This window comes from Leptonychotes weddellii, chromosome 12 (genome assembly GCF_054177405.1).
Source record: "Leptonychotes weddellii isolate Sample4059 chromosome 12, ASM5417740v2, whole genome shotgun sequence".
Classification (NCBI taxonomy): Eukaryota; Metazoa; Chordata; class Mammalia; order Carnivora; family Phocidae; genus Leptonychotes; species Leptonychotes weddellii.
The window spans coordinates 17,833,448-17,849,279 of NC_138380.1; the positions used below are offsets into that span (position 1 = coordinate 17,833,448).

Sequence of the window (15,832 nt, forward strand, 5' to 3'; positions counted from 1 at the left end):
CCCCTGCTTTTATTTCACTTTATTTTTTCAGATTTTATAGCAACGTGTATATGGAGACAAGTTGAAACTAAGAAAGCAAGCAGCTTTTGGAGATGTTTGGCCTTTTAAGTGTAATTGAATTGTCTTTCGGATTTTGCATTGTTAGAAAGAGGCTGTTTATATTTTATTCTGGAAACTATTATTAGGATATTGTAATTTAAGGTAAAATGAAAAAAGTTGAATAGATAATACTTTGAATTAATACTTTCTTCATTGATATTGCATTTTATGATAGCTTTATTATAAATGATGAGTGGTTTATTACATATTTTTAACTATTGGCAATGGGGTTGAGAGCTTTAGTTTTGTATTATAAAAGCAGAAATCCTGACGCCTGGGCTTAACATCTAATGAAATGTTTAATACAGAATAAAATTAAGAGTTTTTGCATTGTGCCATAGGAATTAGAGCTAAAGATTTAACTCCATGGCTGTGTTTGGTGCCTGCTTTTAATGTGGTAGATACCATTTTATGAGATCACCAGATCCCATGAAGGATGCATTGTCGCAACCTGCTAAAAGAATCAGAATTATTTTAGCACCAGCCATTCTCATATCTATCCATCTACCCGTCCATTCCTTCCCTGCCTCCCTTCCTTCCTTCCCTCTCCCTCTCTTCCCTTCTTCCCCTCTATCCCTCCCTCCACTTCCCTCCCTCATCCCCCCCCCCCCCACCACCACCACTCTATACTTACTGGTCCAGATACAGGGAAAGGGTCCTTTTTTGTGCACCTGTACTCCTAATGAATGATTTCTGTGTTCCCGAGAGTGTTAGGAATTTGTGGCTGCTGATTGTTATTACATGACTTCTTTAGCCTTCTGGTGGAGACTGGCATGAGGAGAGCTGCCTCCATATTTTCTTTCCTTCTCTGAAGTTACCTTATTATCCTTGCCATTTATATTAGCAGAACTAAAAAGATGGGTAAGTAGTTTCCTCGAAATACAAAGCTCAGACCCACATCAAAGAAGTTTCTCAGACATGAAGATGGGGGAAGCAGCAGTGAAACCTGCAGATAGCTCGAAAACAGATGGCCGAGTATCAGGGTGTCACCGAGTCTGAAGAGGAGAGCTGAACACTGCCTATCTCAGCTTCAGTTTTACCGAAATGTTTTTATTTGTCTTTGACCCTTAATTCAACTTACAAGAAATTATCCCCAGGAAAGAATCAGAGACAACAGTAACAATTTATATCCATCTCCATGTTATTTTAAGCACTGAAAAATTAGAAACAGCCCAAATGTATTTCTGTATTCTTTTCTGGGTTTTTTTCTCCCCAGAGTTTATACAATGGCCCTGTCAGTGCAATGAGCAAAATACTTGGATCTATTTTCTTAGCTGCCTTTTAAGTGAATATTTAGCATTAAACATTAGCAAAGATGGTTTCACCAGCTACAGAATGCCTTACCAGGAGTGATTTTATTCTCTGTTCAAGTCTTTGGCTTTCCAGTTCTCTCGCTGAATACAGTCATCAACCCCCTTGGTCCTCATTGCCACTGTGGGGTGGAGTAGGAAGGGCGAAGGCAGCTGCTGGTGCTTGTGGGAGTGAGGGGAGGAGGAAGGGAACAGAGTGTAGAGTCCAGGAAGGAAAAGGAAAGTGAAGAGGGGCGTAGAGATACGTGGTGGGACCCATCAAAATCCCAGTCATTTCAAGTGACCCCAAAACTGGTTTTTTTTTTCTTGTTTTTCATCAATATATATTTTCAAGTATCGACTTTATTCCACCAATTCCTTTTTGCCAAGTATGTTTTTGGATTACTGTTCTATCTCTTCTCTATTACTGTTTCGAGTTCTCCAGATTTGTATTTCATCTTTGTCTTACATTTCTCATTCACCAGTGCCTTTTTAAATCTTATTTTCATGCAAAGATTAAATTTTTTAAATGTTTCTTGCAGCTAAGATTTAATTTTCCTTCTTAGGTATCTTGAAATTCTGCCCTCCTGTTATTTTTGCCTAGTAGTGGCTTTTTCCATCAGCAGGAAGGAAAGCAGTCAATAGAAATCAATTGCTGACTCAGTGGCTATATGGAGGGCTTACCATAATGCATATTGGAAATGCCTTTAAACCTTTTCCTGAATGGAAGGTGCCATGGCTTGTGTTTTATGGCCTTCTAATGGTGGACGGTAATCTCATTTAGCATTTTCCCAGAGTGAAAACAGTGCATTAGAGTAGCATAACAAGCATTGTGGATCAATACAGAGGCAGAGCTTTGCCCTTACAGATTAATCCAAGAAGAATGTACCAGAGTCTACTCCAGCAACTGGGAGACAATTATGCTGATTTCCACCCCTGTTCCCCCCTTTTCTGCTATCTAATCATCAATACACATTGAAATGTATACAAAAAGGATTTCAGCAGATGTGTGTGTGTGTGTGTGTGTGTACACACACACACATAGACCAGACCAGCAGACAGGAAATCAAGGACCCTGGAAGTGAGCAGTATTGATTTGTGGTGATAAAAGTATATTTTGACACATTTCAAATCATAAATAACTCATGGACATTAACTTACATGACTAACAGCTCAACTCAGTAAATGTTTATATACAGCTTAAATTACTTCTTTCTAAGGAGTTCATAGTATTGGATGAATTATTCCATCACAAATAGTTTTTTAAAGAAAAAAAGAAACACCCTCTTCTTTATGATGTGTAGTATGTGGAAGCTCATTCTTTACAGTCTTTTTCCTGAATGTTAATGGGGAAGAGCTGAAGAGAAGGTCGGGATTGTTCTCGTCTTCTTTCCCCATCCTCCTTCCTTTGCTTTTAAATCTAAGATATGGTAGAAGAATCGTGGTCCTCAGCACTAGGATAGAACATAACCCTGTTTTCCCATGAACAGTCCTAGGCATTAGTCATGTATTTGCTGGGTTCAGCTGACGTAATGCTTAATTATATTTTATTCAATATTTATCCAGATGTGTGTCTTGCTATAATCAGTAAGTTTGTGGTGTCTGTGCTTCTGCTTTTCGAAGCATAGCTAACTCCCTTTAGATGCTGATGTTCATGGAAGGGAATTAGGGAAATCCATGTCCAAAAAAATTCATAGACATTAGGAACTTTGAAATCTTAGAGAGAATGGAAACTCCAGGGATTGGTTATAAATTCTGTTCTTAGGTATTTGGCAGAGCAGTAAGGTAGTGTTCAATGAAAAAGTAAAAGCGATGTAATGTAAAAGTTGTGGGATTATTATTATTTTTTTTTTCCCTGTATGTCTACTTTCCTTAGAAGGTAGTAAGAAGTAAATTCCCTCAGGGACCAGTAACATGGTTTGCATTTCAGTTTTCTGTACAAGCAAAATAGTATTAGCTTAGTGGGTTGGAGAAAAGTAATGAGACAAATCATCACCCAGGGGTTTCCTTATTGATGAGAAATATTCCCCCTGTATTCTCTAGGGTTTTTTTTTTTTAGAACCCATTTAATATAAAATAATGCTATTTCAAGATTACTACAGAAATAAAAAACTTAAATTGCAAAAAAAGAACTGATATGAAAGACTGGAAGCCTCTTGTACTAAATAAAACTAATTTGAAAAATATGAATTCCTAGATTAAAAGTGATAATATTATGTATTTTTTCTGTGTATGTTTAGTCCTTATAATTCAAGTTCCTCTACCATCTTAACAAGAATATTTCCTTTTCATTGGTATAATTCATTTGGTTGATTTTATTATCATTTTTCAAGTGTATATTTTAAGATTTTTGGAGGCACTTATGTTTGGTAGTGCATATTCACTGAAAGCAAATCTTAACTAAAATCTGAGATTTGTAAGTATAATTAGTAAAATTTTAGCCCAGAAAATTTATAAATGTTTTTTCTCCACCCATTTGTATTCTCAGTAGTTTATTGCATGACTTCTATAACAGTCTTTACTTCTTGGGATTTGCCTCCTAGTAGATGTAGGCTAGTAAATTACACCAGGTTATGGTGTAGTCAGTGTTAAGTGGAAGGTGAAAGAAGTGGTAGAAGAAGCTAATACAGGGTCAGTGGGGTCGCCAAAAAGAGAACAGTAGACTCCACCCTCAATGGAGAGCTAGTGAAGCTGTCTAGAGAAGGTTACACTTCAGTACTTAGCTCAAATATTGAAAGTCGAGTCCTTATTTTCTGGATATATAGGAATGGGTGGGAGTTTGGGTACAGGGCATGTCCAAGATCAAGAGCAGCATGAGCAGAAACATGAAGGGACATGTATAGATCAAACCCTGAAAGTGGTTTGGTCAGGCTGAAGCAATGTAGGGAATGAAGGCTGAAGAGTAGGTGGAAACCTGATCCAGAAGGACTTGCCTGGTTGACCTTGCATTTTGTTTAGAAAGCAGTAGGGAGAGATACGGTCTCAGTGTTAGAACCTTCTGGAAGGCAGGAGTAAAGAGGCAGAAACTAAAAGATTAGTTTAGAGGGCTTTGCCTGATTCCAGGATAAAAGTGATTATGAATTAATGTAATGGCAGTGCATATAGAGAAGGAGGACCAGACTGCATTATCTCGAACTTTGCAACCTGTTGGATGTGGGCATGAAAGAGAGAAGTTAGGGCTCTCAGGTTTTTGATTTGGCTGACTAGGCTGAAGAGTATTGGCACCATTCACCTGATTTAGGTATAGGTTTGGTTGGGAATGTTACAGTGTCCGGAGAGGCTCATGGTGGTATCAATTACTGGAACTAATTTCATAGAAATCATTTTTAGAAACTTTTTTTCTACACTTGCAACATTTATATCTTATGTTTTACATACTCTTTAGCCTTGATCTTCGCTCTGATTGAAGACCGTTTGTCTCACTGGTTCCTGTTTTTGTTTGTAGGCGGTATGAGTTTCGTCCTGTCTGTGCTGATCTGCAGGCCAGAATTCTCCAGTGTTACCGCCAGAATTCCCAGCAGACCCTCGGCTGCTCCGCTCTGGCCAGCCAGTACATGCACTGTGTCCGTCAGGCCAAGCAGGTGGGTGCGCAGGCCCCGCTAACTGGGGCACCAGGAGAAAGCAAGCCCGGCATCGTGGGGCAGGGATAAGGACGGAAGAGCTTTATAAGCCAAACTAGTCGTCATCGTCAAAAATTGCCATAACAGGTCCGTTAGTTAGTAATCAACTTCCGTCCAGCTGGTTGTGGGAAGAGCCCATATTCTCCTTGTGTGTAACTCCTTTATAAACTTGCAGGAAAGACAAAGATTCTTACTAAAACAATATTTTTTTCCAGTTGCTTTGAACTTCTGTCCTTTATGATAATTGTGTCCTGAACGCCATTGCCCCATATTTCTTGGCTAATACTCAAAGCCAGCAAAGAGGAAGGATACAAGTTAAGGGGCCAACAGCTTAGGGTCTGTAAGCAGCAAGCAGTTGTGCAGAGAGCCTGGTTTAGAAACACAAAAAACAAACAGAGAGCTAAAACAAAAAGCCACCTTTCGAGTTCCATTCAGTCTTCTACCAGTTGGTAGAGCCCACCGGATTGAGCAGGGAAAGTGAGGCCAGAGATGGGATTTAGGCAACACTTTCCATCACTTTTATGTACCGCAGCCATACTCTTCTTTTGACCCTCCCCCCATTCCAGAATAATTCGATGTTCACAGGACAATGTGTTTTCTCTAATTCACATGCTTTAGAAAGCTAATGATAAACGCTGAAGCAAATGATCAGTTCTGGCAGGTCACATAATTGCCTATCATTTAACTGACTTAACAGTTGGATGTAGGTTGTTCTGACAGAAATTGTTGGAAACCTTGATTCTTTCTGCTGACAGACTCCCTAGAGTTGACCTTCTGACCCAACTAAATCTAGTGTTTGAGTTACACAGCATGCCTTTCTGCAGTCTAATTTGCTGTAGTTATAATAAAACCACTTAGTGTAAATTTCTAACACTATAAATTTCTGATATTTATGGGAGGGTTGGTATTATCTGTGTAGCTGGAAAGTAACATCAACACTAGTAGAAAAAAACATAATCAGGATTTATTAAAAGCCCATGTTTTCTTTAAAAGCCTAGTGGCTTGGGGCACCTGGGTGGCTCAGTCATTAAGCGTCTGCCTTCGGTTCAGGTCATGTCCCAGGGTCCTGGGATCGAGCCCCGCATCGGGCTCCCTGCTCCGCGGGAAGCCTGCTTCTCCCTGTCCCACTCCCCCTGCTTGTGTTCCCTCTCTCGCTGTCTCTCTCTCTCTCTGTCAAATAAATAAATAAAATCTTTTAAAAAAAAATAAAAAAATAAAAGCCTAGTGGCTTGAGGCTTTCTTCTGTTTCTTGCTTGTAACTCCAACTGTGTAATTTCTAGTAGCATGCCAGTGATTCTTTTCTTTAAAGGTCTTTGGTAGAAGTAATGTTGCTAATGTTAAGTTAGTACATTTTATTTGTCAAAGACAGCTTCTGATACGCTCTTAACAAGCCCGAATCTTTAATACTGATACTAACTGACGCACCTGGGACCTGCAAGCGGACTCATGGATTTCTCTAACTTGATATTAGTGCCAATTGAGGAGGGGGTAGTAGTTAGTGCAAAGAACGGCTGTGACAAAGTGTATGTTTCTACACTGGCGTCTGACAAACATGCCTGTTTGCACAATGTGATTTGTAACATTACTCAAGTGGCAACTGCAAGGGTGTATGGAGTTTCAACTTCACCCTGACTATCTGGGTTGTGTTGAATTGTTTGCACCTAGCCCCATGCTATCAGTGGCATATATTTATAGAATAAAACAAAGTTACTTTGTAACAACATCAAATATGCCACACGGTGCAGTAGGGAGTTCAAATTGGGCAGATCTGCGTTTGTATTGAAGCTTTGTCTTTTACTAACTCTGTGACCTTGGGCATTGATTTTTCTCTCTGAATTAGGGTGATGTTATCCCCAGTGTTGTGGGGATTACATTTATATAAAGTATTTGGTAAATCTTATTTTTTCCTTCTTCCCTCAGTTGTGTTATTTCATTTTGAAACCACTAAACAGATCATCCCAAAGCACCAAATTATTACTAGTGATTCCAAAAGAGGACCCCCCCACCCGCCCCAATCTGCAACATAATTTAATATCCTTTCTGTGAAGTGTGTTTTGAGGTACCTGTTGTTTCACAACTCTTATATTCAAATATTAGGGAGCATATAACACCAGGTAATAATACAAAGATAACTGTCCACAAAGTATTTTTACCCTAAGATGGGCAACATTGTAATGGGCAAGAAAACAAGAAGCAATAATACCTTGTATTTCTATAGTACTTTAGATTTCCAGGTGATTTCACATCTATTCTCTTGCTTGTTTTTATGACAACCTGAGATATAAATAGAGACGGTTTTATTTTCATGGTTTTACAGTTGAGAGACTTGAAACCCAGGGAAGTCATGATGGTCAATGTAACAACTAAACCAAGATACACCTACCATAAAAACAAAAAAATTAAGAATGGTGTTTGGTTTTTGAGTTGGGTGTGAGAAGAGACCGCCATTATCCACTAATACAGAAATAAGGCAATGAGAGAAAATGTCAACGATGATCATGAAGTGAAGAGAAAAACATGAATATCAAATTAAGTCGTAATGGAGACTAAAGGTAATAAATAGGGAGGTGGGATTATAAAGGCCATGGACAAAGGTGCAGCTCAGCAAAAAGGTGCCCTATTTTAAGACCACACCAAAATGGCCACAGGGGGTTAATACCAGCATTTCCTGAGCACTTTTCCTCTCATACCACGTTTCCCTTTTTCTCAGTGTGAAGTTTGTCTAACCTTGTGACCCCTGACTCTGCCCATTGTTAGAAGGGGCTTCAGCGGTATAGTGGTTCTGATCGTGCACTGTAGCCGATCCTGACTGGTCAGCTTCCCTTTTGTGTTCCCTTGTTAAATCCAGAGAACCACCTAGACATGCTAATATGTAGAAAATGGTCAACATGACAACAACCCATTAGGTCATGTTGTCCATTTCCGGCATAGTGCAAGAGTTTTCCCCTTGGAATAATTCCAAGAACCAAATCCACTCCACTTTTAAATGACTCATAAGATTGGGCTTTCACTGGTTCCCTTGAGGCACTGTTCTATAGACTAATAGATTTTGCTGATTGGAAAATTTCCGGATATTCCTTAGCCTTATTTTTCCTTTCTTCATGCATTTACTCATATCAATCTTTCTTCAGCTATTCTTAAACAATTCCTCGTGGGTTGATATGAGACATTTAGACTGTTACTTCTAGTATATTAAGTTATGTATTCTTCATAAGGGTAAAGAGGTAATAAATTGCTGTAATTATTATTTCTAAGACTTAAAAGCTACTGGCTAGCTGTATGAGGTACGCCTTTTAAAAATGTAGGAGGACATCGATTGATAGACTGTGTCTTTTATTTCTCATATCAGCTTAGCTTCAGAGCTTTCTATAAACTCCCCAAGATTGAATTACCTGTTCTTACCATGATAACCTGATTCCTATTCAATCTTGGTTCACCTACCTTACAGGAGACTACAGAAGGTGGGAGAGAAATGGGAAGCCAGGGATATTTGCCGCTAGTGGATCAAAATGTACCCAAGTTTTCTTTATCAAAAGGAGGGGAAAGGATAGAGAAAGGGTCCCTCTCAGATCTGCATTGCTCCGTTCCCTGGACACCCCACTGCCCTAATATTTTCTTGCAACATCTGGCTGCTTGGCGGGTAGCATGCTTAGGGGGCAACTCGAAGTATTCCAACTCTTTTCCCAACCCTGACGCTGACAGGATGGTACAGAAGCTGGCTGGACTCTGGGCAAACATTCTTTGTTCCCTGGAAGGTAGAGTTTTGGGGAAATACTGTAGGTAACATTCCAATCTAGTCATGGTGATCTGGGTTTCAGTTTCTTCTTTGCTAAATTATGGGTTTGAACTAGGTGATCCCTGAGGGCCTTCCAGCTGTGATGCTGTGGGACTAATTCTACTTCCACGCATGAGAGCAAGAGTTTGTGTGCACAGGAACAGAACGACGCACGTCTCTGAGCACATTTCAGTCAAGAGGCATCTCTAGTATAGGCAGCAGCCCTGCTTTGGGGACCTCCAGCACTTGTGCCTCTGCCTCTTAGATTTTTCTGTCCTCCTTAAACTTGCACTTCTGGTTTTCCTGCATGTTGCCTGGCCTCCCACAGCTATATAGCCTTTCCTTGAAGCTGATGCTCCTGACAGCCCCAGGGAAGCCAAAGTGGTGGAATGAACTAGGGGGGGTAAAAACAGTTTCTCCAAAGGCAGTGTACTGAGAAACAGCTGTCTCAGCACTACCTGGCAGAATGTAGCCTGCCAGCTAATAAACTCCATTAGAAAATGTAGGCTGTCTACCTCTAGCCAGCCCTAGGCTCCCCTGTTCTACAGTGGCTTTCACCTATACTCCATGGATCGTGGGTGGTAAGGGAGTGTAGAGACAGAGCAGGAAGCCAGGTCAGAAGAGCCAAGGAAAGCCTGGGACTAAAAGCAAGGGCCAGACCCAGGGGATGCCTAAGGACAGAGGTCAGTGTGGAGCCTGGAGTCAGATGACAGAGGCCAGTCAGGAGAAGGTAAACCATCACAGAAGTTTAAGTCAACAAGGGGGCAGTGGGTCAATAGCCAAGTAAGCAGCTCAGTTAAAGGAAGGATCTAAACGAGGACATCTTGTAAGTGAGGCAGTGCCTACCTTAGGCCTGTGCTTCCTGCTGGTATCGTTGGGGAGATCAGAACGTCACCCCGTGGTAGTGGAGAGCGTGAGGTCAAGACCCTGGTAAATGAGGCTGGATCTTAATATGAAGTTACTTCAGCCCAATGCTAGTGCATTCAGTTCTTCATTTCCAAAATGAAATGGTACTTCCAGTCCATGGGTAACCCCCAAAATAGAAAACCTGAACTAAGATCAGGGCATAGGGAGGGATTTCCTATGGCAGGAAGTGTCAGCCTTCTTAAGGACATTGCATTTTATCTCCCCTGTGACCTGGGTTTGTGTTAGATGACATCTCAAATACCTCCCTGTTGTCTAAGTGTGAAGAAGGTCTAAAAACACAGTAGTCACCGTTGCTTTAGAAATCAGCATTCTTGAAAGAAAAACCCAGTGCCAGAGCAAGCTGTATTTTATCATTGTTTTCAGATGAATTATAAATTACATCCAAATGATTGAACAGAGTCATAGGCTGTTAGAGCTAGACAGACCTTAGAGATCATGTGACCTAATCCCATCTTTTCACCTGGAAAAATTTGCAGTCACAAAGGGTCAGTGATCTGTTCATGGGACAGAGTCCAGACCAGAATAGCCCATTCCTGGTGCCAAACCCAGCCTGCTGTTTTCTGTAATATCAGCTGTCAAACATGGGTGAACATCAGAATCAGCTGGGGAGCATATTTGAAATGCACACATCCGGCCCCATCCCTGGAGATTATGGTTCAGAAGGTCTAAGGTTGGACCTGGACATCTGAACTTTCAACAAATTTCCCAAGTAACTCTGTGCACAAGAGTTTGACAGACATACTCTAGAGCCCATTGGCCTAACCTGGATTAGAGGTCTTCGATCTTTCAGAGGCCCTGCTAAGTCTCTGTTTTCCCTTTTCGGGAGTTGAGGACTTGCCACTACCTGTCACTGCTTCTCGGGTCTGAGCCATCTGGCAGAGGTCTCATCAGACCGACCCTGGGAACTTGTTCCTATTTCAGCCTCAGGAACAGATTGGAAGAGGTCTTGGACAGAGGGCGGGAGCCCCTTAAAAAGAAGTTATTTTCTCCCCCTCCTGTTGCCTCCTTTGAAATTGTAGGTACCCCTGGGTGAGGAGCCATGCCTGGTTTTCATGGGTGGGAGGGAGGAAAGAGGTACTGAACCAAGGTAACATGGTCCCCTGGCCAGCTCACAATTGTGACTAACCCTCCCTTGGCTCTGCTCCTCCAGTCACCCTGTTTCCCTCTCCTGACTGACCACAGGGGCCCCTCTCTTTATGCGTTTGCTTCTGATGTCCACAGACGCCCACCTTCAGGGAGCACAGAGATAAATCAAGAAGGTTAATATTCTGGGAAGACCTGTGGGAGCATATTTTTATTGTGTTCAAAGGCTTCTTTATCATCATCACCTAGTGACATTTATTAATGGCCCAGCTGGGCTGCTCATACTCAGGATGACATGTTCGTGTTCCACAATAGATATCCCGTCCTTCGGTGGGGTGGCCCTTCGGACTTGGAGTCACATCAAAGCAAACTGAATTCCAAACTTTTACATGTGTTATCAGTCTCTTCTATCATAGGGAACCCTCTGAGAGTAATCGTTGCTCTACGACATTTTCTTTTTTTTTTTTAATTTGGGTTTAATAGAAGAAATATTACAATGGTAATAGACTCCTTTTTCTTAATAGGCATTTCTTTTCTAGGGCTTATCCTTCAAGAGTTAGAGCTGCAATATGTTCGTGTTTTGTCTGTTTTTACAGCAAGTTGTGTAAACAGTTAATTACTTGTAACTTAATTTGAATATTACACAGAGCATTTGTCAGAGAAGATATGAAACTAGATCCAGGCATAAAGCAGGGAGAATAGAGAACAGCACTGGCTGGCCGGGGAGAGACAGCGAGAACACAGGAAGTTAGCTAATCAGATTTGCAGGTGGTCAGGAGTCATGCTTGGTGCACAGGCAAAGCTCTCCTTGTGCTCCTCTTAAATTGAATTTATTGATTACTTTTGCTTCTGTCGGTCCTCTCCTCATTGTGTCTTCACCACTCCCTTGTCTTTTACTCTCCCCACTTTTCATGTCCCTCCTTGGGAAAAACTCAGGTATACCCAAACACATTCCCATTTCAATTCTCCCCTGTAAACCCTCCTGCTTCCTTACTCAGCTTTGTTAGGGCTTTTGAGATCTTGGTGAGATGCTGGGTGAGCTCAGAGACAAGCACTCTGAATAGTATCTTAAAAAAAAAAAAAAACCCAGCGTTGCCGTAATTCCTCTTCAACACACTGAGACATCCAGTAGCTGACACATGGCTCTGATAGTCAACCCCTTCAAGAAAGCTATAATTCAAAAATCAGTTGATGAGATTACTGTGGAACAAAAATATTTGAGGAAAACAGTGAAGATCATTTTAATAAATGGAAATGGCAGGCAGTCTGTGGTCTCCAGGGGCCCTGCTCTTGTCTGATACTGTGAGCCACCAGTCGTTCCTTCCTCGGTGGCCGGAATCAGAGAGAGACTAGAGGATGGAGCAGTACGGATGCCTGAGCCATTCTCTCCTTTTGGCAATTTACCCAGCTGTTCATAAAGGGTTTCTGCAGGCCCCGTATACGTGAATGATGAGCAAATGCAAGGAATTTCTTTCTCCACATTAAGATTAAGTGTTAGGAGTTCCTTAAATGAAGGAAGCAATTTTTTATAACTTGCAGATCTTCTCCCTGATTCTTTGGGGAATTTCCTATGTTAATTTATACGGTGTTAAATTTATACAGTGTTGAAATTTAGCCCAAAAGCAGCTACTTAACAGAACCGATACAGAGACTGTGGGAGAACCTATAAGGTGACACTAAATGACACAGACCTTTCCAGGCCTCAGCATCCCTCCAGCCAAAGGTCGTTGGGCCTAGGTTTTGAGCAGGTTTTATTGCATAGTTAGAATAGTAATAACAGAGTGTTTTGCCAATCTTTTTTTTTTTTATTCAACTTGATGTATTTATTAATGTCTTTGACTGAGTGAAGAAGTTTTGTATCACCTCTGCCACCCTTTGGTGGCAACTGAGTGCAGTTTACAACATGGGTATAGACTGGCCTGGAGCCCCCGTGCATTAGCTGAACTGTTGTGCTATCTTTGAAAATCAGAATTTTAATACATATAGCGGGCTATTCTGTGAATGTCGTGATTTCTCTGTGTTTTATATTTGCTCAAAAGTGTTCTGTTAGTCTTTTCATTAGACTGGCCTGCTGATCTTTAAACCAGCCAGGGCCTAGCTTGTCTCTCTCAAAGATTAAAGAGAGTCTCATACTCTTAACATTATATAATCTGGCTGGAAAATTACCCTTATATATTTGGTTGGGGTTACAGAAAGAAGAATAGTAAAAAGATTCCCTAGACTCTCAAAAAAACACTTTTTATTGCTTTAATTATGTTGTGGTCACTGTAGATTATTTTGCAACACGTGACACATAGCTATCATAACCATAGGACCTAAGCTATAGAATAAGGCACAGCCATGTAATCTTGATCAGGCAGATAATAGCTTAAAGTTCCCATTGGTATGTTGAAGAAAGTAGTGAGTGTTTAACTCCCAAAATGCAAAATGGCATCACTCATAAAGTTATAATTTTCTTTAGTAACTAAATGCCTTTAGATGGGCCAAGTATAAATCTACTTTATACTGACTTCTATTTTGTATTAACGTATAATGTTGTGGTGAGATTGTCTATATGTCTGGAATTCATCGTTTCCTGTCCAAATAACTGGACACACGGTTGTTGTCTCACACAGATCAAGCCACAAGAGGATAAATGAGACAGTATGATACTGGGACATTGTCTGGTCTGACTCTTACATCGTAGGTGCTCAATTTTTATTTTTTCCAACAAATACAGAGCGTATGTGAATGATGGGTTTGAGAGAAATCTCACATTATGGTGTTTGTTCTGTTAAGACAACTCTGCTGAGCAAAGTCTTCTGCTTTACCTGCTTTGTCTTTCCTTTTTTCTCTAGATGCACCTGGGTTTTCTAATTTACTTCCTCCTTGAGTGTATCATCTTTTGTGACCATTTCTGTATGTGTTCTCTCTAAACTAGTTTGCCTGCTTTTATACCTGGTCTTTTGTGCCCTGTGTACATAGACTTCTTAGTAGCTTATAATCATGGATAAGTTAGGATATCTACCTATCCTGTGCTTTGTGACCCAGGATGCTCTCTTATTTGTCCTTCCACTCTTTCTGTTCTGCCCTATTATTTCAATCATTTTTCTTTATCTTTGGCTTTAAACCTTTCTCTAAAGACTGTTGACATCTCATCCCAAGGCTGTAACTTCCTTCTAGATATTTCCATCTGGGATTTCTTATACACCCAAAATTTAAGTCCTTTCCCTCATTCCCAAGCTGACTCTTCCATGACACCACCATTCTCCCTGTCACTGAGGATCACCGTACCTTAGGTCTCACCACCTCTATGTTTCTAGCCAGGTCTTTTATGGCTCTATTTCTCATTCCCACCCTTGATTCCTAATCTGCCTCTGCCCTAGTCTTCTTGCCTCCAGACTCTCATCTATTAGATCCGTTATGCCAAGGAAGAAGGGTAACCCTCCTAAATGACATTTTCCTGTTTAAAGACATATGTGGATTCCCAAGTTTTTTCCAGAGGCCAACAGGTTTTTTCCAGAAAGCCAATGGGCTTTCACTCTGGGCCCTTTGGACACTCTTTTCCTTGGTACATCCTTGGTACACCCTTTCCTCTAGTTAGGCTGGTCTTTCTCCTCTGCCCCCCATACATACCGGGATTGCTCCTACCTCTGAATCTTTGCGCTGCTTCCTGCCCTCACCCCTCCTCAGCCCGCTCCTGGTCCTTCTGTTTAGATTCTGAAAGACTCAGAGAGATGGTCTGCAAGGTCCTATTAGGAGCCTCCTCTGACCACTCCAGTTTTGTAGAGTTCTCTTCCTCTGAACGAGTTAGAACAACTCCTCTTTTGAACTATTACCTTCTCTGGAAGGATACCCAAGAAACTGCGAAACAGAAGGGAGGAAATATTCTTTTGTTTATCTTGAATTTTATACTGTATGTATTACTTATTCAGTAAAATTAATTTTTAGCATATATTTAGCAAGTATTTTTTAAAAATAGCTAATTACTACATTATATTATGCCTTAATTCTCCACGGGCCTGTGTATTGGTTTCCCCATCGCACCTCACTCACTACAATGATTACCTAGTAAGAGCTCAGTTTAAGAGCTGGGTGAATAAATGGCTGGAAGGGTGTGAACAGATGAACTATAGGCAACCTTGGACCTGACCTAGCTGCCTCATCCTGAATAATTTCAAAACTAAAGGGGAAAGCATCACTTTTGTCTTTTAAAGATTCCTGAGAATGGAGAGAATATATCCCCTGCCCCGGCTAGTTATAGAGTTTTACTCTGATAGTTGAGAACTCTTCGTTTACCTCCCCACACATACCCTCAGTCACAAAAATAAAGCAATTTCAGAATAGATACTTATCTTTGTAGCTCCATCCAGCATTACAAGCTCATGAACATCTGTGTTCTGCCTGGAGTGGGCAGAGGTTTCTGGGAGAGATTCTTGCCCTCTCGGAGCCTTTGGGATTTAACGTCTACTCCACCCCACCCCCCACCCCTGTTGCCATGACAATAGCTTCACCCCAGTCCCTGTGGCTACCAGAAATACTCCCACACATTTCCAAATGCCCCTGGTAGAGAGAGAGCACACATGTCCATACCCCCCAGTGATCCAGGCCATGCTCGCTCTTGAGTTCAGCTTGGTATGGTGGCGGGGGTGGGGGTGGGGTCATTTGGAGATTATACATGATTAAGCAGTGGTGTTCATTAAAAGTAATAATATTTTGAGACCAAGAAGCACATACACCTTGTTTTATGTGTTTTTGAGTAGATCTTTTTAAAGTAATACAAATGGTACTAAATAGTTATTGCCATTTTGGGGATCCCTCCTTCTGCTGGTAAAACTCATGTTTTCTTTTTCTCTTGCAGAGCATGCTTGAGAAGGGAGGATAAAGTCAACTTTTAGAACAAGCAGAACTCCTCAACGTTAATTCCAGAGGCGGAACATTTTTTTTTTTTTCCTAGTAAGAAAGTAACCCATTTAAGGAGAAGACGATTAAAGAGAAGCACCAAAGAGCAGATTCAGCTGAAGCATATCCCAGTTGATCAACTGCAGTTTGAAAAGCCA

The 15,832-nt window shown here is 41.0% G+C and overlaps 1 protein-coding gene across 5 annotated transcripts in view; it reads left to right on the plus strand.

The window, feature by feature from the left end:
• The window catches only part of CHCHD3 (coiled-coil-helix-coiled-coil-helix domain containing 3), a 261,763-nt gene extending 245,937 nt beyond the window's left edge, over nucleotides 1-15,826 (plus strand). For 3 of the 5 annotated variants that reach the window (XM_081800073.1, XM_081800076.1, XM_081800077.1), the window contains 2 exons: nucleotides 4,834-4,969; nucleotides 15,634-15,826. In XM_081800073.1, coding sequence (XP_081656199.1) covers nucleotides 4,834-4,969; nucleotides 15,634-15,657 — 160 coding nt within the window. In that variant the 3' untranslated portion in view covers nucleotides 15,658-15,826. Of the gene's footprint in view, nucleotides 1-4,833; nucleotides 4,970-13,408; nucleotides 13,480-15,633 lie in introns of all 5 variants that reach the window. The other 2 variants (XM_081800074.1, XM_081800075.1) reach the window with 2 other exon arrangements.
• The last annotated feature ends 6 nt before the right edge of the window (nucleotides 15,827-15,832 follow it).